At 44.9% G+C, this 27,108-nt stretch overlaps 1 protein-coding gene across 1 annotated transcript in view; it reads right to left on the reverse strand.

The window, feature by feature from the left end:
* Positions 1-27,108, reverse strand: part of SUSD1 (sushi domain containing 1) — a 485,342-nt gene that overhangs the window by 390,904 nt on the left and 67,330 nt on the right. The window contains exon 2 of the mRNA XM_077251054.1: positions 11,818-11,940. Within this exon, the coding sequence (XP_077107169.1) occupies positions 11,818-11,940 (123 nt within the window). The remainder of the gene's footprint in view (positions 1-11,817; positions 11,941-27,108) is intronic.

Below are 27,108 nucleotides of genomic sequence, written 5' to 3' on the forward strand. Positions count from 1 at the left end.
ATTAGCAGTCTCTAATTAGGTACATACTGTACTATTTGTTTATGTATGTATAATCATCTTGTGACAAAGTCACTGGCAAAGTGCTTTAGGGGGGATATGTTTCACTGAGGCTATTAGCTTCACTGATTTGACAGTCAGAAGTTTGCTCCAGCACACTATGTGTTGAGAGGAGTTAGTAGGCCATTTTAGGGGCTGGGTTTTTGTGGACAACCATAGAGCTGGTGGGAAGTTGTCCACCTTATCTCCACCCAAGGATGTGGACTGAGATTTTTACAATTCTGACCACTGTCACTGACCACTGTCACTTTATGTGGTTATAAATCTGGAACGCTTTAACGGATCATGCTGATTCTGAGAATGTTTTATTCATGACATATTGTACTTCATGTTAGTGGTAAAATTTATTCTATATAACTTGCATTTATTTATGAAAAAAACAAAAATATGGCAAAAAGTTTATAAAATTTAGCAATATTCAAACGTTTACTTTTTTTGCCCATAAATCAGAGAGATATGTCACACAAAATACTTAAAAAATAACATTTCCCACATGTCTACTTTACATCAGCACAATTTTCTAAACAATTTTTTTTGTTAGGAAGTTATAAGGGTTAAAAGTTAACCAGTGATTTCTCATTTTTACAACAACATTTACAAAAACATTTTTTTTAGGGACCACCTCACATTTGAAGTCATTTTGTGGTGTGTACATGACAAAAAATAACCAAAAGTGACACCATTCTAAAAACTGCACCCCTGAAGGTGCTCAAAACCACATTCAAGAAGTTTATTAACTATTTACGTGCTTCACAGGAACTGAAGCAATGTGGAGGGAAAAAATAAACATATCACTTTTTTTTACAAACATTTTAATTCAGAACCATTTTTTTTATTTTCACAAGTGTAAAAAGAGAAAATGAACCAAAAATTTGTTGTGTAATTTCTCCTGAATGCGTCAATACCCCATATGTGGGGGTAAACTACTGTTTGGGCACACGGCAGAGCTTGGAAGGGAAGGAGCGCCTTTGACTTTTTCAATGCAGAATTGGCTGGAATTGTGATCGGACACCATGTAAAGTTTGGAGATCCCCTCATGTGCCTAATCAGTGGAAACCCCACACAAGTGACCCTGTTTTGGAAACTAGACCACCAAATAGCTTATCTAGATGTGTAGTGAGCACTTTGAACTTCCAAGTGCTTCACATATGTGGGGGAATACTACTGTTTGGGCACACGGCAGGGCTCGGAAGGGAAGGAGCGCCATTTTGGAATGCAGACTTTGATAGAATGGTCTGCGGGTGTCATATTGCGTTTCCAGAGCCCCTGATGTGCCTAAACAGTAGAAACCCCCCACAAGAGACCCTATTTTAGAAACTAGACCCCCCAAGGATCGTATCTAGATACAGTACAGAACGAAAGTTTTTACACACCTTCTCATTTAAAGATTTTTCTGTATTTTCATGACTATGAAAATTGTACATTCACACTGAAGGCATCAAAACTATGAATTAACACATGTGGAATTATATACTTAACAAAAAGTGTGAAACAACTGAAAATATGTCTTATATTCTAGGTTCTTCAAAGTAGCCACCTTTTGCTTTGATGACTTCTTTGCACACTCTTGGCATTCTCTTGATGAGCTTCAAGAGGTAGTCACCGGAAATGGTTTTCACTTCACAGGTGTGCCCTGTCAGGTTTAATAAGTGGGATTTCTTGCCTTATAAATGGGGTTGGGACCATCAGTTGTGTTGAGCAGAAGTCTGGTGGATACACAGCTCATAGTCCTACTGAATAGACTGTTAGAATTTATATTATGGCAAGAAAAAGCAGCTAAGTAAAGAAAAACGAGTGGCCATCATTACTTTAACCCCTTCCCGACCTTTGACGCCACGTAGGCGTCATGAAAGTCGGTGCCAATCCGACCCATGACGCCTATGTGGCGTCATGGCGGGAATGCTTCCCTGCGGGTCCGGTGACCGGGGTCATTCAAATGTCACCGTACCCGCAGGTGCAGGGGGACCTGTACTTCACCCCAGGGGGGGTGGCTTTGCCCCCCCGGGTCTACGACCGCTCCCGGTGACCTTTTTTTAACCCCCTCCAGCTCTGATTGGAGCTAGCGTCCTTGTGACGCTAGCTCTCCAATCAGACCTGGAGGGGCGGAGTAAAATAGCTCTGTCCTCGTTCTCCAGACTCATCCTGTTGCTGGAAGCTGGAGAACGAGGACCCTCCCCTCATACCTCCCGCCGATCGCCGCCGATTGCCACCGCTGCCGCTGCCTTGCCGCGTGTGCCGCCGCCGCTTGTGCTCCTGCCGCCGCCGCCGCTGCCGCCTGTGCTCCAGCTGCCGCCGCCAGGTACTCCCCTCTCTGCCATCCACCTCTGCGCTCTGCCCCCCTGATCACCCTCCCCCCAGATCTTACCCCCTGCCCCCCTTTTCAACCCCCCCCGCTGCTGCTGCCAACTCCATCATCCCAGCTCCCCTAGCTCCTGACAGCCCCCGCCTGCCCCCTGGTGATCACTCCTTGCCCCCCTGATCACCCCCTGCCCCCCTGATCACCCCCTGCCCCCCTGATCACCCCCCCGCCCCCCTGATCACCCCCTGCTGCCGCAGATTTCATCTGCTCCTGCTGCATTGCCTCAGCCCCCTCCTGCCCCTCAGTGTTCACCCACTGCCCCCCTGATCACCCACTGCCCCCCTGATCACCCCCTGCCCCCCTGATCACCCCCTGCCCCCCTAATCACCCCCGATCACCCCCTGCTGCTGCTGCTACCGCTGATTCCATCTGCTGTTGCATCGCTTCTGCCCCCCCGCACCTGACAGCCCCCTCCTATCCCCCAGTGATCACCCCCTGCCCCCTCATCACCCCCTGCCCCCCTGATCACCCCTTGCCCCCTGATCACCCCCCCGTCCCCCTGATCACCCCTGCTGCTGCCGCTGATTCATTTTGCTGCTGCTACTGCATCGCCTCTGCCCCTCGCGCCTGATAGCCCCCTCCTGCCCCCCCTGATCACCCCCTTCCCCCATGATCACCCCCCGTCCCCCTGATCACCCCCCGTCCCCCTGATCACCCCCCGCTGCTGCCGCAGATTCCATCTGCTGCTGCTACTGCATCGCCTCTGCCCCCCCACGCCTGACAGCCCCCTCCTGTCCCCCGGTGTTCACCCACTGCCCCCCTGATCACCCACTGCCCCCCTGATCACCCCCTGCCCCCCTGATCACCCCCTGCTGCTGCTGCCGCCGATTCCATCTGCTGCTGCATCGCCTCTGCCCCCTGCGCGCCTGACAGTCCCCCGCGCGCCTGACAGTCCCCCGCGCGCCTGACAGCCCCCGCGCGCCTGACAGCCCCCGCGCGCCTGACAGCCCCCTCCTGCAGTGGAAAGTTTCACCAAACACTCGCACATACACACACGCACACTATAATAAAGGTTTTTTTACACACACCACACACACAATGTCCCGCTCATCCCAGTCATCCCAGTCCCAGTCACAAAGGCTGTACTCAGCTGAGGAGGCATATTCCTTTCTTGCCTCCGAAGCTGATAGTGAGGGTGAGGACCCCACTTTTCTGTATTCCTCCCACTCTTCCTCCTCCAGTGACACGGACTCGCCACCCCCAAGATGTTGCAGGACGAGAAATCGCCCGGAGCCCAGCGGAGGAGAGCCGGAGCCCAGGGGAGAAGAGCCGGAGCCCAGGGGAGAAGACACACAGCCAAGGGTGAGTATCCCCCAACCTAGTGCTAGTCACGCCCAACCTAGCACTAGTGCCCCCACCTGGACCCCCGTCCCTGAAAATTTAGCTCCACGGATTCCTGATTTCATTCCCCAATCAGGAATCCAATTTGAGACTGCCAACCTCAGGGAAATAGACTTTTTCAAAGTCTTTTTCTCCGAGTCAATTGTCAGTCTCATGGTGGAGCAAACAAATTTGTACGCCCTGCAATTTTTTGCCGAAAACCCAAGTTCATCATTTACTACTTGGAATCCCGTTGACTCCGTAGAAATGATGAAATATTGGGGACTGGTCCTTCACATGGGGATTGTGAAGAAACCAGAAATTCGCCAATACTGGAGTACTGATATTTTATATCAAACTCCAATATATGGCATGGTTATGAATCGCAAACGGTTTGAGGCGATTCATAAATTTCTTCATTTTAGGGACAACACTGACATCCTTCCCCGCGGTGACCCGAATTTTGACAGACTGTTCAAAATTCGGCCTGTCATCGAACACTTCAGCAACAAGTTTGCTGAAGTGTACATTCCCCAAAGGGAAATTTGTGTGGACGAATCCCTCATCCACTTCAAAGGGCGGCTTCAGTTCCGTCAGTACCTGCCCAGCAAACGGGCAAGGTACGGGATTAAGCTCTATAAGCTCTGCGAGAGTACCTCAGGGTACACGCTCAGCTTTAGAGTTTATCAAGGAAAGGACAGCAGTATCCAGCCCCCAGAATGTCCACCCGCTCTGGGGGTGAGTGGGAAAATAGTGTGGGATTTGGTTCACCCACTGCTTGATAAAGGTTACCATCTGTACGTTGATAACTTTTATACAAGCATCCCACTCTTTCAATCCCTCTCTGCCAGAGCTACCGTCGCTTGCGGTACTGTGCGCAGAAACAAGAGGGGTCTCCCTTTGTCGCTAATTGAGCAGGTTCTCCCAAAGGGTGAGAGCCGGGCCCAATGTAGCGGCAACATGCTTGTGGTCAAGTTCAAAGACAAAAGGGACGTCTTTTTCTTGACCACAATCCATGGTCCCGGCACCACGGCCACCACCGTTCGAGGTACCCCAGCACAGGTCCACAAACCGGACTGTGCCCTGGGGTACAACAAACACATGGGGGGAGTTGATCTTTCTGATCAAGTCCTCCAGCCCTATAGTGCCATGCGGAAAACGAAGGTGTGGTATAAAAAACTGGCTGTGCACATCGTACAAATGGCACTGTATAACGCATACGTGCTATCACGATGTGCAGGCCAGACCAACAACACCTTCCTTCAGTTCCAGGAGGTGGTGATAAAGGCCCTGATGTTTGGAGGCGAGGAAGGAGCGGGCCCCAGCACCCCTGGAACTCAAGGTTCCCGTGTGGTACCAGGGCAACATTTTCCCTGTGAGGGGAGAGCAAAAAAAAGGTGCCGGGTGTGCTATAAAAGGGGGATAAGAAGGGAAACTCGTTTCCAATGTGAAACGTGTCCCGACAAACCTGGACTGTGTTTGAATGAATGCTTCAGAATTCATCACACGTCCGTGGACTAGCCACATCCTGATATTCCACTACAGAACTCACCCACACCAGGCTGATATACACAACACCACACACACACGCCAACCTGACGTACACTACACCACACACCAACCTGACGTACACTACACCACACACCCCAACCTGACGTAGTGTACGTCAGGTTGGTGTGTATGGCGTAGTGTACGTCAGGTTGGTGTGTGGTGTGGTATAGTGTACGTCAGGTTGGTGTGTGTGTATGGTGTACACTACACCACACACACACCAACCTGACGTACACTACACCACACACCAACCTGATGTACACTACACCACACACCCCAACCTGACGTAGTGTACGTCAGGTTGGTGTGTATGGCGTAGTGTACGTCAGGTTGGTGTGTGGTGTGGTATAGTGTACGTCAGGTTGGTGTGTGTGTATGGTGTACACTACACCACACACACCAACCTGACGTACACTACACCACACACCAACCTGACGTACACTACACCACACACCCCAACCTGACGTAGTGTACGTCAGGTTGGTGTGTATGGCGTAGTGTACGTCAGGTTGGTGTGTGGTGTGGTATAGTGTACGTCAGGTTGGTGTGTGTGTATGGTGTACACTACACCACACACACACCAACCTGACGTACACTACACCACACACCAACCTGACGTACACTACACCACACACCCCAACCTGACGTAGTGTACGTCAGGTTGGTGTGTATGGCGTAGTGTACGTCAGGTTGGTGTGTGGTGTGGTATAGTGTACGTCAGGTTGGTGTGTGTGTATGGTGTACACTACACCACACACACCAACCTGACGTACACTACACCACACACCAACCTGACGTACACTACACCACACACCCCAACCTGACGTAGTGTACGTCAGGTTGGTGTGTATGGCGTAGTGTACGTCAGGTTGGTGTGTGGTGTGGTATAGTGTACGTCAGGTTGGTGTGTGTGTATGGTGTACACTACACCACACACACCAACCTGACGTACACTAAACCACACACCAACCTGATGTACACTACACCACACACCCCAACCTGATGTAGTGTACGTCAGGTTGGTGTGTATGGCGTAGTGTACGTCAGGTTGGTGTGTAGTGTGGTATAGTGTACGTCAGGTTGGTGTGTGTGTATGGTGTACACTACACCACACACACCAACGTGACGTACACTACACCACACACCAACCTGACGTACACTACACACAACAACCTGACGTACACTACACCACACACCCCAACCTGACGAAGTGTGTCAGGTGGGTGTGTATGGCGTGTACGTCAGGTTGGTGTGTAGTTTGGTATAGTGTATGTCAGGTTGGTGTGTGTGGTGAATACTACACCACACACACCAACCTGACATACACTACATACCTTCCACACGCAACATGGTGTCCGCTAATGATTGGAGCTAATTTTCCATTCAAAAAGTGAAATGGCGCTCCTTCCCTTCCGAGCCTTGCCGTGCGCCCAAACAGTGGTTTACCCCCACATGTAAGGTATCGGTGTACTCAGGAGAAATTGCCCAACAAATTTTAGCATCCATTTTATCCTGATGCCCATGTAAAAATGAAAAAAATTGAGGCTAAAATAAAATTTTTGTGAAAAAAAAGTACTTTTTCATTCTTATGGATCAATTTGTAAAGCACCTTGGGGTTCAAAGTGCTCAATATGCATCTATATAACCTCCTTGGGTGGTCTAGTTTCCAAAATGGGGTCACATGTGGGGGAGCTCCAATGTTTAGGCACACAGGGGCTCTCCAAACGCGACATGGTGTCCGCTAAAGATTGGAGCTAATTTTCCATTCAAAAAGTCAAATGGCGCTCCTTCTCTTCCGAGCCTTGCCGTGCGCCCAAACAGTGGTTTACCCCCACATGTGAGGTATCGGTGTACTCTGGAGAAATTGCCCAACAAATTTTAGCATCCATTTTATCCTGATGCCCATGTAAAAATGAAAAAAATTGAGGCTAAAATAAAATTTTTGTGAAAAAAAAGTACTTTTTCATTCTTATGGATCAATTTGTGAAGCACCTTGGGGTTCAAAGTGCTCAATATGCATCTAGATAACTTCCTTGGGTGGCCTAGTTTCCAAAATGGGGTCACATGTGGGGGAGCTCCAGTGTTTAGGCACACAGGGGCTCTCCAAACGCGACATGGTGTCAGCTAAAGATTGGAGCTAATTTTCCATTCAAAAAGTCAAATGGCGCTCCTTCCCTTCCGAGCTTTGCCGTGCGCCCAAACAGTGGTTTACCCCCACATGTGAGGTATCGGTGTACTCAGGAGAAATTGCCCAACAAATTTTAGCATCCATTTTATCCTGATGCCCATGTAAAAATGAAAAAAATTGAGGCTAAAATAAAATTATTGTGAAAAAAGTACTTTTTCATTCTTATGGATCAATTTGTGAAGCACCTTGGGGTTCAAAGTGCTCAATATGCATCTAGATAACTTCCTTGGGTGGTCTAGTTTCCAAAATGGGGTCACTTGTTGTGGGGGAGCTCTAATGTTTAGGCACACAGGGGCTCTCCAAACGCGACATGGTGTCCACTAAAGAATGGAGCTAATTTTCCATTCAAAAAGTCAAATGGCGCTCATTCCCTTCCGAGCCCTGCCGTGCCCCCAAACAGTGGTTCCCCCCCACATATGAGGATTCAGCGTACTCAGGACAAATTGGCCAACAACTTTTGGGTTCCAGTTTCTCCTTTTACCCTTGGGAAAATAAAAAAAATGTTGCTAAAAGATCATTTTTGTGACTAAAAAGTTAAATGTTCATTTTTTCCTTCCATGTTGCTTCTGTTGCTGTGAAACAACTGAAGGGTTAATAAACTACTTGAATGTGGTTTTGAGCACCTTGAGGGGTGCAATTTTTAGAATGGTGTCACTTTTGGGTATTTTCAGCCATATAGATCCCTCAAAGTGACTTCAAATGTGAGGTGGTCCCTAAAAAAAATGGTTTTGTAAATTTTGTTGTAAAAATGAGAAATCGTTGGTCAAATTTTAACCCTTATAACTTCCTAGCAAAAAAAAATTTTGTTTCCAAAATTGTGCTGATGTAAAGTAGACATGTGGGAAATGTTATTTATTAACTATTTTGTGTCACATAACTCTCTGGTTTAACAGAATAAAAATTCAAAATGTGAAAATTGCGAAATTTTCAAAATTTTCGCCAAATTTGCATTTTTTTCACAAATAAACGCAAAAATTATCGACCTAAATTTACCACTAACATGAAGCCCAATATGTCACGAAAAAACAGTCTCAGAACCGCTAGGATCCGTTGAAGCGTTCCTGAGTTATTACCTCATAAAGGGACACTGGTCAGAATTGCAAAAAACAGCAAGGTCATTAAGGCCAAAATAGGCTGGGTCATGAAGGGGTTAAGAAATGAAGGTCAGTCAGTCCGAAAAATTGGGAAAACTTTGAAAGTGTCCCCAAGTGCAGTGGCAAAAACCATCAAGCGCTACAAAGAAACTGGCTCACATGAGGACCGCCCCAGGAAAGGAAGACCAAGAGTCACCTCTGCTTCTGAGGATAAGTTTATCTGAGTCACCAGCCTCAGAAATCGCAGGTTAACAGCAGCTCAGATTAAAGACCAGGTCAATGCCACACAGAGTTCTAGCAGCAGACACATCTCTACAACAACTGTAAAGAGGAGACTTTGTGCAGCAGGCCTTCATGGTAAAATAGCTGCTCGGAAACCACTGCTAAGGACAGGCAACAAGTAGAAGGGACTTGTTTGGGCTAAAGAACACAAGGAATGGACATTAGACCAGTGGAAGTCTGTGCTTTGGTCTGATGAGTCCAAATTTGAGATCTTTGGCTCCAACCACAAAAGGTGAACGGATGGACTCTACATGCCTGGTTCCCACTGTGAAGCATGGAGGAGGTGTGATGGTGTGGGGGTGCTTTGCTGGAGACACTGTTGGGGATTTATTCAAAATTGAAGGCATATTGAACCAGCATGCCTACCACAGCATCTTGCAGTGGCATGCTATTCCATCCGGTTTGCGTTTAGTTGGACCATCATTTGTTTTTCAACAGGACAATGATCCCAAACACATCTCCAGGCTGTGTAAGGGCTATTTGACCAAGAAGGAGAGTGATGGGGTGCTACGCCAGATGACCTGGCCTCCACAGTCACCAGACCTGAACCCAATATGGTTTTGGGGTGAGCTGGACCGCAGAGTGAAAGCAAAAGGGCCAACAAGTGCTAAGCATCTCTGGGAACTCCTTCAAGATTGTTGGAAGACCATTTCCGGTGACTACCTCTTGAAGCTCATCAAGAGAATGCCAAGAGTGTGCAAAGCAGTCATCAAAGCAAAAGGTGGCTACTTTGAAGAACCTAGAATATAAGACATATTTTCAGTTGTTTCACACTTTTTTGTTAAGTATATAATTCCCCATGTGTTAATTCATAGTTTTGATGCCTTCAGTGTGAATTTACATTTTCATAGTCATGAAAATACAGAAAAATCTTTAAATGAGAAGGTGTGTCCAAATTTTTGTATGTTATCATTAATAAAAATATTTTGTGCATTTGCTTTTAGGTTAATTTTGTAAAATAAACAAATATATATTTTATTTATTTTTTAAGTCTAATAAAGGCTCAATAGAACCTGTAAAAATATAAGCATATCTTGTCACTTGTCAGATTCCAGGCGGTCTCCATTGTAATGCTACCATTTGCTCCTGATCCCATGATTAGGTTTGGTGTTAGTAATGAGGAGATTACTCAACCCACTGGAGATATTATAACTACATACCTCGCAGTCTTTTTGTACTTCGAGCAGCTAGGGGCATTTTATGTACGCAAGTAAGTATGTGTATATGTATGAATTTACATATGTGTCTCTTAGAGTTTAGCAAAACGATTCAGAGGACAGGGTCCAGGTTCCAGTATCCACGTGAGTAGTCCATTGACGCTTGGACGAGAGCACTGCAAACCTCCGAGTATCTTCTGCATCCCAGGCGCCTCTTCTGATTAGTAGTCATTATGTTGAGGTGCAATACACTTGGATCGCCCCCAGGCGCAGGGCAGTGGGGATACTCGGTACCGGGTCCCTCTGTCTCGGTTCTTGGGATGTCACGGTGGCCCGACCCGGTCCGTGGCCCTGCTAAGGGGCGCCCAATTAAAGGTGTAGTTTGTCAAGTGTTCATGACGCCACCTGTGGTGTTCAGTCAGGATGACCGACGCTGCTAGGGGTCCGCTGGGGTGATGGAATGACAGCTAGATGGTATACCTTCCCACAGGTGAAGTATGTCCCCAGGGCTTCCCTTGATGAGTAGGTGGTAATGGTGGGTGTTGTAAGACGCGATGAATAACGAGGACACAAAGGTTGCAGTCTCTTTACCTTTTACTGAAGACTTCAGCGTCCACAGTCCAGAGTATCGTTCACAGGGCAGGCTGAGTCCGGCCGGTCTGAAGGCACATCCAGAGTTCCTTTTGCAGGTGGAAATCAGTAGCCTTCCTACTAGCGCCTGTGTGTTGTAGTACCTCCCTGCTGAGCACCACGGGATAGTCCTCACAACTGTCGTGTTTGTTTCTGATGTTCTCTCTCTCTGTCCCCCAGATGGTATGGATAGGACGACCCGTATGACGGGGTAGGCCTGGAGCTATTTTATAGGGACCCTAGTGATGCCCCTCCCTCACAATTTGCCTCCGTTGTCTTCATTAGGTTAAAGGTTGGGCAGCCAACTTGGAATTAACTGTCCTGCCTTGTTTCAGAGTAATGCGTAGAGCCAATTACTCCCTCGGTGTTCCGGCCACCGGCTACGCGCCTCAGAAGGATGTTGCTGATCTTAAGGCAGGACTCCTCCTGGTATTATCTCCTTGTGCTGTGATCTCGTTTCTCACTTCTCCACAATATACTTCACTTCTTGTCCTTTCTTAGGATGCTGCCGCAATGAGGTGCAGGCGCAGCTCCGTTCTATCTCTTGCTATGTCTCTGTCAGAATCCCACACCTGACAGGGACCTCTGTCTGCAGCTCAGATGTTCCTCCTTCTCTCCCTGTCTGCCTGACAGGTCTTCTCTGGGTCTCACCCAGTCAGCTTCTCTCTAACTTCCTATCCAACCCCCAGTTTTACCCGAGTGTGAGGAGTGGCCTAATAGATAGAACCTTTTGCTCCCCCTGGTGGCCGGAGTGTGAAGTGCAGTGTGTGACTGTGATACCTGGTCAGGTGAACTCTTTTAGTACCATCAGACGTACCATCACTCCCCCTGGTGGAAGAGCGACATTACTGCAACGACCAGGACTCTGGGGCGCTGCACACTTATGATGATGTTAATACAGACTACTTAATCAAAAGAGGAGCAGTGGATAGCGCATGGACTGGGAGGGTCAAAGTGCCCTGGTAGTATTTTACCATGCTACAACTGTGGCCGCTGCACCAGACTCCAGAGATTCATTTATTTTTTTACCTCAATGGCAGTATCTATCTATCTATCTATCTATCTATCTATCTATCTATCTATCTATCTATCTATCTATCTATCTATCTATCTATGTGATTCATTCATAGAAGTGAAATAATATTAAACAAAAACATAAATACAATTCATTTAACCTACCCAAACATTGTGTCCTTCCATTTCCAATCAATCCAAAGTTGCACATGCAGGAATATTTGTTATCTTTTTCTATACATGTGGCATTTTGATGGCATGTTTTACATACCTCCGCTGATAGCACATCTGAAGGGGGGAAAAAAAGAGTAGAGCGATACCAGATTAAACATCGAAAACAAATCTTATATCATCTAAAAATTAAGTATTAGAATTGTCATCCATACAATTTATTTCTGGTCCTACAGGTATGTGTGTTATAATTCCATAGCATTACTAAAAAGACCTTGAGAAGTATTGATGTTGGTTCCAAGCCACAATTTGATATATCAAGAGTGTAAAAAGCATCATATTTTGTTATTGCAGCCTCTAAACAACTGAGCTCAGTGATTAGCTGCAGCGGTGAACTAGACTTTCATTGTAGTTTCACAGCTGCATCTAAAATACAGAGACCAGAGCAATGGTGGGGAGCAGGCACTGAAGTGGGGGAGGGTGATAATTATCTGGCTCTGTTATTTTACATTAATAAAATCATTTAAGGTCAACTTTTATAAAAGTGGAAAACCCCTTTAATTTCCAGATTGACTGATTTAGGATGATGTTACACATTGTAACCACATTGTATTGTGTTCTCAACCACACGCAATTTTACTGTTAATTGTCGCAGTTTTCTGTTGTGTCTGTTGTCCATGTTGAGGCAACATGTAGTAGTACCCTAACACATATTAGCCACTTTCTGATGTGTGGCATTATAGTACACACATGTCGGACTTCCCCTGTTTGTGTGGGCTCCAGCACTGATCTCGCACCTTTCTGGGCACATGATAGCTGACTTTTGCCCGCAACAGCTGCGGGTGGAATCGTGATCCAACCGCGGCTGTTAACTAGTTAAATGCCGCTGTCAATCTCTGACAGCGGCATTTAGCTCACATTTACAGAAAGCGCTTCACTAATCCCGCCTATCGGTGACCTCATCACATGATCGTGGGTCACTGATGGGTCTGCATGACATCCAGAGGTCTGCAGCAGACCTCTATGGTTTTCATTGCCAGATTGCTATGAGCGCCACCCCATGGATGGCGCTCATAGCAAGTGAGCATTTCTGCTACACACAGGCAATCTGATCATCGTCTGTGTGTAGCAGAAGTGATCAAAGTATTCCAGCTTCTAGTCTTCTATAGAGACTATTGAAGCATGGCAAAATGAAAAAAAATGTTTTTAAAGATATAAAAAAATAAAAACAAATATAAAAGTTCAAATCACCCTTTCACCCCATTCACAAAAAAACAAAATTAATTAACAATTTAAAAAAAAATCAATCCTACACATATTTGGCATCGCCATGTTCAGAATCGCCCGATCTATCAATTTAAAATAGAATATTAACCTGATCACTAAATGGTGTAACAAGAAAAAAATTAAAAACGCCTGAACTACGCTTTTTTGGTAACAGCTACCTTGATCATCTCTACACCAAAATGGTATCAATAAAAATGTCAGCTCAGCATGCAAAAAAAAAGCCCTCACCCGGCCTCAGATCATGAAAAATCGAGATGCAACAGGTCTCGGAAAATGTCGCCTTTTTTATTACTATTTCACCACTTAAATAAAAAAGAACCTATACATGTTTAGTGTCTGTGAACTCGTAATGACCTGGAAAATCATAATGGCAGGTCAGTTTAAGCATTTAGAGAACATTGTAAAAAAAAAATAAAAAAAACAACTGTGGAAGTGCACTTTTTTTGCAATTTCACCGCGCTTGGAATTTTTTTCCCATTTTCCAGTACACGATATGTTAAAACCAATAGAGTTTTTCAAACGTACAACTTGTCCCGCAAAAAACAAGCCCTGACATGGCCCTATTGGCGAAAAATAAAAAAGTTATCGCTCTGGGAAGGAGGTGAACGAAAAACAAAAATGGAAAACGGTCCTGGAGTTAAGGGGTTAAAGCAAATAGTAAGGTAGCCTCACACCTTATAATCAATCATGCATGATTAGCTTTGCTGAATATGCTGTGTTGTCAATGGGCAAAGGAGAAGATATTTCCAGACATTTATTCTTCTCCTGCAGGGACAAAGGATGAAGCATATTGAAATCCAGATGTAAATGGAGAATAGAGCATCTTATACACAATAAATAGCAAACTAATGCAAAATCCACTTTGCAACTGACATAGAGCCACATATAGCTAAGGTATTAAGGTTGCAGCTCTTTAACATGACAGCACTGGAGGAATAATGGCTTCCTGGTTTTGTCACGTTTTAATTCTTCTCAAATCTTTAGCGGTTAATGTGCATCTGTTTTGCTCAACACACTTTTTGAGACCCAGTTCTGTGAAGCATTCCACAATATCTTAGGAATTTCAAGAATGCTGCATACTTCTATAAAACTTTGACTTTTCAGAGTTTATTTTGGCACATTTTGCCTGAGGAAAAAAAGCTGCCCAATAATTCTGCACACCTTGACAAATGGTGTTGATCCACATCCACCCTCATTGCACAAATACACATCACCTGATCTGCTTCATCCAATCAACATTCAAGTTTTTACAGCTTGGAATTGGAAAATCTGCATAACAAAATTATGATATGGTCAAAGTAATCACTTGCCTAATAATTCTGCACACAGTGAATGTACAATTAGTTGCCTTTGGCTTGTCGGAATAGCTCAATATATGTCTTTGTACAACAATTGCTTAGGTGTTAACCTAAAATAAAAAAATAAAATTGTTTACAAGAACAAGTGTGTAAGATTTCTTCATGATGTACAGAAAAAGTTAAAAGGGGAAAGTGAAAAATTTCTTATCTCCCATCCTGAAAATGAGATGTATACACATTGCACTACTGTAAAAACTGTTGACTGCTGGTAGCCTAGAATATCTCTATTTACAGTGAATTTAGAAAAATGTCTTTGAAATTCACCAGATAGCCAAAAGCAGACAATCATTTTATTTTATTGTGTTTATCCAGCATTTTTGGGGTTGGAGAAAATGACTAATTTCCTTAACACAACATGCAGTGGCATGTAAAAGTTCGGACACTCCTGGACCGATGCGACAGTTTGGGCACCCTTGGAGAGTTTTGTGCTCAGATTAATTTGACCAAGGCTTCAGACCTTAATTAGCCTGTTAGGGTTATGGCTTGTTCGCTATCATGATTAGGAAAGGCCAGGTGATGCAAAGTTCCCAGCTTTATAAAAACCCAGCCTCCTCTAACCTTGTGCCAAAAAAACAGCAGCCATGGGTTCTTCTAAGAGAGCGATGACAACATGACATTTTTTTTGGTCCTGATTGGCCAAGATATCTTCTCATAACTACTCCCCTGAAGAGTAAAGCAATGAAATGCGTCTTGAGTCCCTAAGGGGGGACAGCCACCAACATGCTGGGTGAAACTGTTCCAATTCAATATATTATCAGATAAGACCATATGCGTACAGTATCTGTGGGGAACAGGAAGTATATACCCCATTCAGCCTTGCTGTGAAAAAATTGTGGGGATGATTAATGAAGGCAGTTTTCATCACTGACACCTAGTGATATGCATATGCATCTGGTACAGTGAGTAACCTGTGGGGACTATCTGAGTTAAAGCATACTGGACTCACTAGATGAAAAAGAAAAAGCCCCTTTTTCTCTAATATTGTCTTGTTATCTCTCAGTTTGTAGATTACTGTATAAGATTATAAGAATAATCTAAAACTGATTATCCTTAGGGTACCGTCACACATTGAAATTTTCATCGCTGCGACGGCACGATTCCTGCTCTCACTTTCCGGCCGGCACTCAGAGCAGGAAGCAGACGGCAAGGGACCTGAAGGATACCGACGGGTGAGTATGTACGGTTTGTTTTTTTACGTTTACGCTTGTAACCAGGGTAAACATCGGGTTACTAAGCGCGGCCCTGCGCTTAGTTACCCGATGTTTACCCTGGTTACAAGCGAAGACATCGCTGGATCGCTGTCACACACAACGATCCAGCGATGTCAGCGGGTGATCAAGCGACGAAAGAAAGTTCCAAACGATCTGCTACGACGTACGATTCTCAGCAGGGTGTCTGATCGCAGTAGCGTGTCAGACACAGCGATATCGTAACGATATCGCTAGAACGTCACAAATCGTAACGTCGTAGCGATGGAAATTTCAATGTGTGACGGTACCCTTAGAAACTACAAGTACAAAGACAATAATCAGTAACCTGCTAGCATTTTTAGAGAAATACTTGGTACTCTATTATACAAAGTTGGTATTTTATGCCACATGATCTGTGTGAAAACAACAAATAGATACTGTTCACATGATTGTTTTTTTTTTCAGGATCCAATGTGTACAATATGGATTACTGCCCTATGTACCTACATGCCATGAGCTGTAAACTCTAAATTGTACCCTGAACCTTAGTGGCTCACTAATCTAAACTTCACACCACTTGACAAAAAAGGTTAAGGGTATGTACGGACGTTCAGTGTTTGGCAGCGCTTTGGACGCAGCACATGTCCGCTGCGTCCAAAGTGCTGCTGGCTTTTGAACGCAAGTGATTCCGCATGTGTTCATTAAACCGTGCAGAATCTCTGCATCCAATACATGGACAGTGTCTCCACAAGATAAATTGACATGCCGTGGTCTTGAAAGTCGCGCCACATGTCCGTATCCGCAGGTAATGCTCAGGCGTCTCAGGACGCATAGTGGAGATGGGATTTCTTGAAATCCCATCCACTATGCTGTAAAATCTGGATGCTGCAGGTTGGATGCTGTGAATTTATGTAGCGTCCATCCCACAGTGTTTACTCACCGTGGGAACATACCCTTAGGCACATTGAGTCACCAGCCTATATAGAAGCGTTAACAGAATGATTGTACGTAGAATGTAACCAGACAACTGTTAATTTTAAAGAAAAAAATGTAAATAAAAATTGCGTGGGCTCCTGCGTAATTTTAATAATCAGCAGAGGGAAAGCCAATGGCTGAGGGATGTTGTTAATATTTTGGAAAGGAGCCAATAGCCATAAAGATTCACAGGCTATTAATATCAGCTCACAGCTGCTTGCTTAGACTTTACTGGCTAGTTTACAGAAGGACCCCAGAAAAAATTGCCATAGGGTCTCTCTATAAAATCTAACCAGCAAAAGTTAGGCAGACAGCTGCAGGCTGATATTAATAGCCTAGGAATGGGCCATGGATATTGGCCCCCTCCCAGACTAAAAACATCAGCTCTCAGCCGCCCCAGAATAGGCGCATCTATAAGATGTGCCAAATCTGTTGCTTAGCCTTGCTCTTCCCACTTGCCCTGTAGCGGTGGCAAGTGGAGTTCATATTTGTGGGGTTGATGTCACCTTCGTATTGTCAGGTGACATCAACCCCACACCTATCCATTACTAACCCCATAGTGATATTGTATAAAAACACAAACACCCAGAATAAAGTCCTTTATTTGAAATAATGACACAGACTCCTTTAATAATCTTAATTAAACCACACTGACCAAATGCCTAATCCACTGAAACCAATGTCTCCTGCAACAAAAATAAATTAATAAACCACAATATTCCTTACCTGTCCACAGAGAAGATAATCCACAATGTCCTGATCAGTTTGAGAACAGTCACTGACGAGACTGCTATCATAGACAGCGGGCAATACACTGACAGGAGGTTATCGCCCCCACAGTGTATCACTGAGCTGCAGTGAGAGATCACCAGAGTTCATCAGCTGATCAGCTCCGGTGATCTCCCTTACGACATCACTACTGCGTGGGAAAGTTCTCACGCAGTGGTGCCGTAAGTGAGAGCACCGGAGCTGAAGCTCAAGCTCAGTGAGGTTTGATGGAGATCATTTGTGAACAGCAGTTTTCAGCTCTTTCCACAGATTCTGGATTGGATTGAGGTCTGGACTTTGACTTGGCCATTCTAACACCTGGATATGTTTATTTGTGAACAATTCCATTGTAGATTTTGCTTTATGTTTGGGATCATTGTCTTGTTGGAAGACAAATCTCTGTCCCAGTCTCAGGTCTTTTGTAGACTTCAACAGGTTTTCTTCAAGAATGGTCCTGTATTTGGCTCCATCCATCTTCCCATCACTTTTAACCATCTTCCCTGTCCCTGCTGAAGAAAAGCAGGCCCAAACCATGATGCTGCCACCATCATGTTTGACAGTGGGGATGGTGTGTTCAGGGTGATGAGTTGTGTTGCCTTTACGCCAAACATATCGTTTGGCACTGTTGCCAAAAAGTTCGATTTTAGTTTCATCTGACCAGAGCACCTTCTTCCACATGTTTGGTGTGACTCCCAGGTGGCTTGTTGTAAACTTTAAACAACACTTTTTATGGATATCTTTGAGAAATGGCTTTCTTCTTGCCACTCTTCTATAAAAGCCAGATTTGTGCAGTGTACGACTGATTGTTGTCCTATGGACAGACTGTTCCACCTCAGCTGTAGATCTCTGCAGTTCATCCAGAGTGATCATAGGCCTCTTGGCTGCATCTCGGATCAGTCTTCTCCTTGTTTGAGATTAAAGTTTAGAGGGACTGCTGGGTCTTGGTAGATTTGCAGTGGAATGATACTCCTTCCATTTCAATATGATCTCTTGCACAGTGCTCCTTGGGATGTTTAAAGTTTTGGAAATTATTTTGTATCCAAATCCGGCTTTAAACTTCTCCACAACAGTATCACGGACCTGCCTGTTGTGTTCCTTGGTCTTCATGATGCTCTCTGTGCTTCAAACAGAACCCTGAGACTATCACAGAGCAGGTGTATTTATACGGAGACTTGATTACACACAGGTGGAATATATTTATCATCATTAGGCATTTAGGGCAACATTGGATCATTCACAGATCCACAATGAACTTCTGGAGGGAGTTTGCTGCACTGAAAGTAAAGGGGCCGAATAATATTGCATGCCCCACTTTTCAGTTTTTGAATTTCCACAAAAAATTAAAATAAACAATACATTTCGTTCAACTTCACAAATGTGTTCCACTTGTTGTTGATTCTTCACCAAAAATTTACATTTGGTATCTTTATGTTTGAAGTATGATATGTGTGAAAAGGTTGAAAAGTTCCAGGGAGCCAAATACTTTTGCAAGGCACTGTAAGGCACCTATTCATTAATAATCCTATAGTTATATGGTAAATAAAGACACAGCAAGAATAAAGTCCTTTATTAGAAATAAAACAAAACACACTTTTACTTTTTATTTAAAAATAACAAATACAGTTATACTCATCAAATGCCTGTTCCACCGAAGCTCTCGTCTTCTGTAAGAAAACAAAAATAAAAACAATATCCCTCATGTCATGCTGCTGCAGTGCAGTATAGCACAACCTCCACCGGGGCGAGCTTGAGAGGGAAGTGAGACTGCACACACAGAGCAGCAGCACAGACGTCACCAAGTGTTCGAGAGAGTGGTCAGACAAGCCGAGTCAAAACAAATGTTAGAAGCAGAAGTACTAATAGTAGCAGCAGTATACGTGGTCAGGAACAAGCCAGGGGTTTCAGCAATGGTCAGAAGCGGATAAGACAAAGACAGAAGGCAGAAGCTAGTCCGAATACAAGCCAAATCAAAAACCAGAGAATCAAGCCAGCATACAGGGAAACACTGGGAAAAGGGCAGACACGGGGCAAGTCAGGGATCACAGCAGGACAGATCAATAGCTACCAGAGTCAGGTTCACATGCCAAAGGCAGAACTATAGCTGACACCACCAGCAGGATGAATCAGAGCTAAATAGCACACCTGAACCCAGAATGAGGCAGAGCAAAATTAACCCTTAACATGATCCACCTGGAAAAATGGCAGACAGGATTAAACCCTGGAACGGATCATGACACCTCACAGCTCCGTCATTCTGTTCTCTCTCCTATGTGCTGGGCCCCTGCATTTTATATGGTACCCGGACAGTGTACCAGTTTAGCAATGTCTGTACTTCTTAGGCCTTGTGTATTGATGTATTACCCTTTTGTTCCTATGCTGTGATCTGTGTTAACTTGTAATGTAATGTATGTGCTGTGTTTGTAATGTCTGATAATGTTCACTATGGTTATTGCATGTATGTTAGAGACAGGTGACGCCATAGAGGTTACCTCCGGTCACTGAGGCTGCATTTTCAGCCGGGCTGAACTGCCACGACTTCGGTGAGATCTCCACTAGCACTGTGAGAATAACTCTCTAACTCTCACGGTGCTAGCTGGGATCTCACCGAGGTCACAGCAGTTCAGCACAGCTGGGAACGCAGCCTCAGTGACCCTCACGATGCTAGTGGGGATCTCACCAAGGTCACTACAGTTCAGCCCAGCTGGGAACGCAGGTGTCGGATAATGGGAGCTGTAGTCTCATCCGCTGACACCAGTGACTGGAAGTAAACTTTATACCTCAGATCACAGCTGAGTGCTCACAATGGCGTGAATGATTTCACCACCGATCAGAAGCGGTGTTTGCTGCGCAGTAATGCACATGATAGCTTGACAAACACCCAATGTTTGGGCAGCTGTAACCGAACAGTAAGGCCAGTGTCACACTTGCGTGTGCAATGCTGAAACTCGCGTGAGTCTCTCGTATTAATACCCAGCACTGCCGCCGGCACTCGGGACTGGAGCATTCAGCTGCATGTATTTCTATGCAGCCGCAAGCTCTGGCCAATGCAAGTGTGACACTGGCCTAACACGGACTTCCTGATGAAGTGCGTGTTCGGTGTTCGTGCCTGAACAGTAGGTTCCTCCTTTCTCTAGAGAGTTAATGGTGTATTGTGACACTTAAATCGAAGTTGTTAAACTATAAGCATGTGAAAATGTTTCAAGTGCTGATTTGGAAGTATGTGTAAATCTTGCATATGTTAACCCTTTAACTTTTTTTCTTTGAAATGGAGTGGAAAACCCTTTGAGATCTTACTAACTTGGAAGTTCATAATTGGGATAAATATTCTGTAAGAGGAAAAGAATTTAGTATATCTGAAAATGAACCATCACATCAATAAAGACGAATAAGAGTCAGAAAAAAATATTATGTGATTTATTATGTCATCCGAAAAAATATGTATTTGTATTTTTCATGGAATGTATTTAACATTGATATTTCATGTGGTATCCTGATGAAAGAGCCATGGTTGTCATGATTCCCCAATGGCATGGGAACATCAGAAACACAAAATAACAGACTAGCCCTCGGGTGATGGAAACTCAAGCTGACCGTGACCTAAATCTACCACACAACTAACAGTAGCCAGGAAGCATTCCTACGGCTGTCTAGATGCCATGCGCCAGCCGGAGAACTAACTACGCCTGGAAGAGGAAGGAATAGACCTGGCTTACCTCTAGTGAAATTCCCCAAAGATGATAGTAGCCCCCACATATATTAACGGTGAGTTCAGAGGAAAAGACATACACAGTATGAAGGTAGATTTAGCAAAGCGAGGTCCACTTACTAGATAGAGGAAGGATACAAAAGAGGACTTCACGGTCAGCTGAAAAACCCTTTCAAAAACCCATCCTGAAATTACTTTAAGACTCCTGTGTCAACTCATGACACAGGAGTGGCAATTTCAGTCCACAAGAGCTTCCAGTAACAGGAACTGACAAACTGTAAACTGGACAAAAAATACAAAACAAAAAGGACAAGAGTCCACTTAGCTGATCAGCAGACTGGTAGCAGGAACATGCAACTGAAAGACTCAGGTTACAATGATGACTGGCAAGGAAGTGACTGGAGAGCAAGGCTAAATAGGGAACTCCCAAAACTGATGGAAGCAGGTGAGCTGAGGCAGAAAAGAACACACAAGTCTCCAGTACCACCAGCCACCACTAGGGGAGCCCAAAAAGTGGATCACAACAGTACCCCCCCCTTAAGGAGGGGGCACCGAACCCTCACAAGAACCGCCAGGGCGACCTGGATGAGCCCTATGAAAGGCACGAACCAAATCCGAGGCATGAACATCAGAGGCAGTTACCCAAGAATTATCTTCCTGACCATAGCCCTTCCATTTAACCAGATACTGGAGTCTCCGCCTGGAAATACGGGAGTCCAAGATCTTCTCTATAACGTACTCCAATTCACCCTCAACCAGCACAGGAGCAGGAGGCTCAGCAGAAGGAACCACCGGCACCTCGTATCTCCGCAACAACGACCGATGGAACACATTATGGATAGCGAAAGATGCCGGGAGGTCCAAACGAAAGGAAACAGGGTTAATAATCTCCAAAATCCTATAGGGACCGATGAACCGAGGCTTAAATTTAGGAGAAGAAACCCTCATTGGGACAAAACGGGAAGACAACCACACCAAGTCCCCAACACGAAGGCGAGGACCAACCCGACGCTGGCGGTTAGCAAACCGCTGAGTCCTCTCCTGGGACAAATTCAAATTATCCACCACTTGTTCCCAAATCCGATACAACCGATCCACCACAGCATCTACTCCAGGACAATCCGAAGACTCCGCCTGACCAGAAGAAAAACGGGGATGAAACCCCGAATTGCAAAAGAAAGGGGAAACCAAAGTGGCCGAACTAGCCCGATTATTAAGAGCAAACTCCGCCAACGGCAAAAAGGCAACCCAATCATCCTGATCCGCAGACACAAAACACCTCAAATACGTCTCCAAAGTCTGATTAGTTCGCTCCGTCTGGCCATTAGTCTGAGGATGGAAGGCAGACGAAAAAGACAAATCAATGCCCAACCTGGCACAGAATGCCCGCCAAAATCTAGAAACGAACTGGGTACCCCTATCAGAAACGATATTTTCAGGAATACCATGCAAGCGAACCACATTTTGAAAAAACAAAGGAACCAACTCAGACGAGGAAGGCAACTTCGGCAATGGCACCAAATGAACCATCTTAGAAAAACGGTCACACACCACCCAGATAACAGACATCCTCTGAGAGACAGGAAGATCAGAAATAAAGTCCATCGAGATGTGCGTCCAAGGCCTCTTCGGAATAGGCAAGGGCAACAACAACCCGCTAGCCCTAGAACAACAAGGCTTGGCCCGAGCACACACATCACAAGACTGCACAAAAACACGCACATCTCGAGACAGAGATGGCCACCAGAAGGATCTAGCCACCAAATCCCTGGTACCAAAAATTCCAGGATGACCCGCCAGCGTAGAAGAATGAACCTCCGAGATGACTCTACTGGTCCAATCATCAGGAACAAACAGTCTACCAGGTGGACAGCGATCAGGTCTATCCGCCTGAAACTCCTGCAAAGCACGTCGCAGATCTGGGGAAATAGCGGATAATATCACCCCATCCTTAAGGATACCTGTAGGTTCCGAATCACCAGGGGAATCAGGCTCAAAACTCCTAGAAAGGGCATCTGCCTTCACATTCTTAGAACCTGGTAGATATGAGACCACAAAATTAAACCGAGAGAAAAACAACGACCAGCGCGCCTGTCTAGGATTCAGGCGCCTGGCAGACTCAAGATAAATCAAATTCTTGTGATCAGTCAAAACCACCACCTGATGTTTAGCACCCTCAAGCCAATGACGCCACTCCTCAAATGCCCACTTCATGGCCAAAAGCTCCCGATTACCGACATCATAATTTCTTTCGGCGGCAGAAAATTTTTGAGAAAAGAACGCACAAGGTCTCATCACTGAGCAATCGGAACTTTTCTGCGACAAAACCGCCCTCGCTCCGATCTCGGAAGCATCGACCTCAACCTGAAAGGGGAGAGAGACATCAGGCTGGCGCAACACAGGGGCAGACGAAAAGCGGCGCTTAAGTTCCCGAAAGGCCTCCACAGCGGCAGAGGACCAATTGGCAACATCAGCACCCTTCTTAGTCAAATCCGTAAGAGGCTTAGCAACACCAGAAAAACCAGTTATAAATCGACGATAAAAATTAGCAAAGCCCAAGAACTTCTGAAGACCCTTTAGAGAAGTAGGCTGCGTCCAGTCACAAATAGCCCGAACCTTGACAGGGTCCATCTCAACAGAAGAAGGGGAAAAAATGTACCCCAAAAAGGAAATCTTTTGAACCCCAAAAACACACTTAGAACCCTTTACACACAGAGAATTCTCCCGCAAGACCTGAAAAACCCTCCTGACCTGCTGAACATGAGACTCCCAGTCCTCAGAAAAAATCAAAATATCGTCCAAATACACAATCATAAATTTATCCAGATATTCACGGAAAATATCATGCATAAAGGACTGAAAAACTGAAGGTGCATTAGAAAGGCCGAAAGGCATTACTAAATACTCAAAGTGGCCCTCAGGCGTATTAAATGCGGTTTTCCACTCATCCCCTTGCTTAATTCGCACCAAATTATACGCCCCACGGAGATCAATCTTGGAGAACCACTTAGCCCCCCTTATGCGAGCAAACAAATCAGTAAGCAGCGGCAACGGATACTGATATTTGACAGTAATTTTATTCAGGAGACGATAATCAATACAAGGCCTCAGCGAGCCATCCTTTTTAGAGACAAAGAAAAACCCAGCTCCTAAAGGTGATGAAGAAGGACGAATATGTCCCTTTTCCAGGGACTCCTTAACATACTCTCGCATGGCAGCATGCTCAGGTACAGATAGGTTAAACAAACGACCCTTTGGAAATTTACTGCCTGGAATCAGATCTATGGTGCAATCACACTCTCTGTGGGGAGGGAGAGAACCAATTTTAGGCTCTTCAAAAATATCCCCAAAATCCGACAAAAATGCCGGAACCTCAGAGGGAATAGATGACGAGATAGAAACCAAAGGTATGTCCCCATGAGCCCCCCGACACCCCCAGCTTAACACAGACATAGTTTTCCAGTCCAGTACTGGGTTATGAGATTGCAACCATGGTAATCCAAGCACTAACACATCATGTAAATTATGCAACACGAGGAAGCGAATCATCTCCTGATGGTCTGGAGTCATACGCATAGTCACTTGCGTCCAGAACTGTGGTCTATTACAAGCCAAAGGTGTAGAATCAATACCCTTCAGAGGTATAGGAACTTCCAGAGGCTCCAAATCAAACCCACAGCGCCTGGCGAAGGACCAATCCATGAAACTCAGAGCGGCGCCAGAGTCCACATAGGCATCCACGGTAATAACTGATAATGAACAAATCAGAGTTACAGACAGAAGAAATTTAGACTGTAAAGTGCCAATAGAAACAGACTTGTCAACCTTCCTAGTACGTTTAGAGCATGCTGATATAACATGCGCGGAATCACCACAGTAGAAGCACAAGCCATTTTTGCGCCTATAATTCTGCCGCTCGCTTCTTGACAGAATTCTGTCACATTGCATTTTCTCTGGCGTCCCTTCAGAAGATATCGCCAAATGGTGCACGGGTTTGCGCTCCCGCAAACGCCGATCAATCTGAATCGCCATTGTGATGGACTCATTCAGACCTGTGGGCGTAGGAAACCCCACCATGACATCCTTAACGGCATCAGAAAGGCCTTCTCTGAAAATTGCCGCTAGGGCACACTCATTCCACTGAGTAAGCACAGACCATTTACGAAATTTTTGGCAGTATATCTCAGCTTCATCTTGCCCTTGAGACAGGGCTATTAAAGCTTTTTCAGCTTGAATCTCCAAATTAGGTTCCTCATACAGCAACCCTAAAGCCAGAAAAAACGCATCCACATTGAGCAACGCAGGATCCCCTGGTGTCAATGAAAATGCCCAATTTTGAGGGTCACCTCGCAGCAAAGAAATCACAATCTTAACCTGCTGAACAGGATCTCCAGAGGAGTGAGGTCTGAGAGAAAGGAATAATTTACAATTACATTTGAAATTCAGAAACCGAGATCTATCTCCGGAAAACACCTCTGGTGTAGGAATCTTAGGTTCAGAAATAGGAGTACATATAACATAATCTTGTAAATTCTGAACCTTCGTAGCAAGATTATTTAAACCTGCAGCCAAACTCTGAGAGTCCATCCTTACACCGGAGAGATCAGAGCCATTCAAGGATTAGAAGGAGAGAAAGGCAAGGCTGTAAATAGAGCAGAAATACAACTGAGCCAACTAAGTAGCAAACATGTGAGGAAAAAAAAAAAAAATCTACAGACTTCTTTTACTCTCCTTTCTTCTGCCAATTGCTTTAACAGTGGCCGGTCATACTGTCATGATTCCCCAATGGCATGGGAACATCAGAAACACAAAATAACAGACTAGCCCTCGGGTGATGGAAACTCAAGCTGACCGTGACCTAAATCTACCACACAACTAACAGTAGCCAGGAAGCATTCCTACGGCTGCCTAGATGCCATGCGCCAGCCGGAGAACTAACTACGCCTGGAAGAGGAAGGAATAGACCTGGCTTACCTCTAGTGAAATTCCCCAAAGATGATAGTAGCCCCCACATATATTAACGGTGAGTTCAGAGGAAAAGACATACACAGTATGAAGGTAGATTTAGCAAAGCGAGGTCCACTTACTAGATAGAGTAAGGATACAAAAGAGGACTTCACGGTCAGCTGAAAAACCCTTTCAAAAACCCATCCTGAAATTACTTTAAGGCTCCTGTGTCAACTCATGACACAGGAGTGGCAATTTCAGTCCACAAGAGCTTCCAGTAACAGGAACTGACAAACTGTAAACTGGACAAAAAATACAAAACAAAAAGGACAAGAGTCCACTTAGCTGATCAGCAGACTGGTAGCAGGAACATGCAACTGAAAGACTCAGGTTACAATGATGACCGGCAAGGAAGTGACTGGAGAGCAAGGCTAAATAGGGAACTCCCAAAACTGATGGAAGCAGGTGAGCTGAGGCAGAAAAGAACACACAAGTCTCCAGTACCACCAGCCACCACTAGGGGAGCCCAAAAAGTGGATCACAACACATGGTGCTCCGAAACGTGTTGGAATAAAGCCACTTTTCATTGGATTACTCAATTGGACTTCTAATTTTATGAGCGGCGCAGAGAAGAATCCATCTCTATATCCCTTTTTTAATCTTTGCTGTGGTCATGAGGAGACCAATCTGCAGTAGCTTAAGTCTCTGTAAGCCTTTGTAAGGGCTGGATCTGGTGAGTAAATTTAATTGGAATTTATCTCTTTATACCCAGATAAGACCCTATTGTGCTCCTTATTTCCTTCTAGCCCTTCACTGAAAAAGGAAACAGAGAAACACATTGCTAAGGAGAGTAAAACTAATCCCAAACTTTTCTTCAACGATATCAATAGTAAAAGAATCAAAAGTGAAAGTGTAGGCCCCTTAAAAAATTGTGAAGAAAGAATGGTTGTAGATGACGAGGAAAAAGCTAATATATTAAACTCCTTCTTCTCCATGGTATTCACGGTGGAAAATAAAATGCTAGGTGAAATAGTGAGAGACAAAGAAAACCCTA

This window comes from Ranitomeya variabilis, chromosome 1, assembly GCF_051348905.1.
Source record: "Ranitomeya variabilis isolate aRanVar5 chromosome 1, aRanVar5.hap1, whole genome shotgun sequence".
NCBI classification, from domain to species: domain Eukaryota; kingdom Metazoa; phylum Chordata; class Amphibia; order Anura; family Dendrobatidae; genus Ranitomeya; species Ranitomeya variabilis.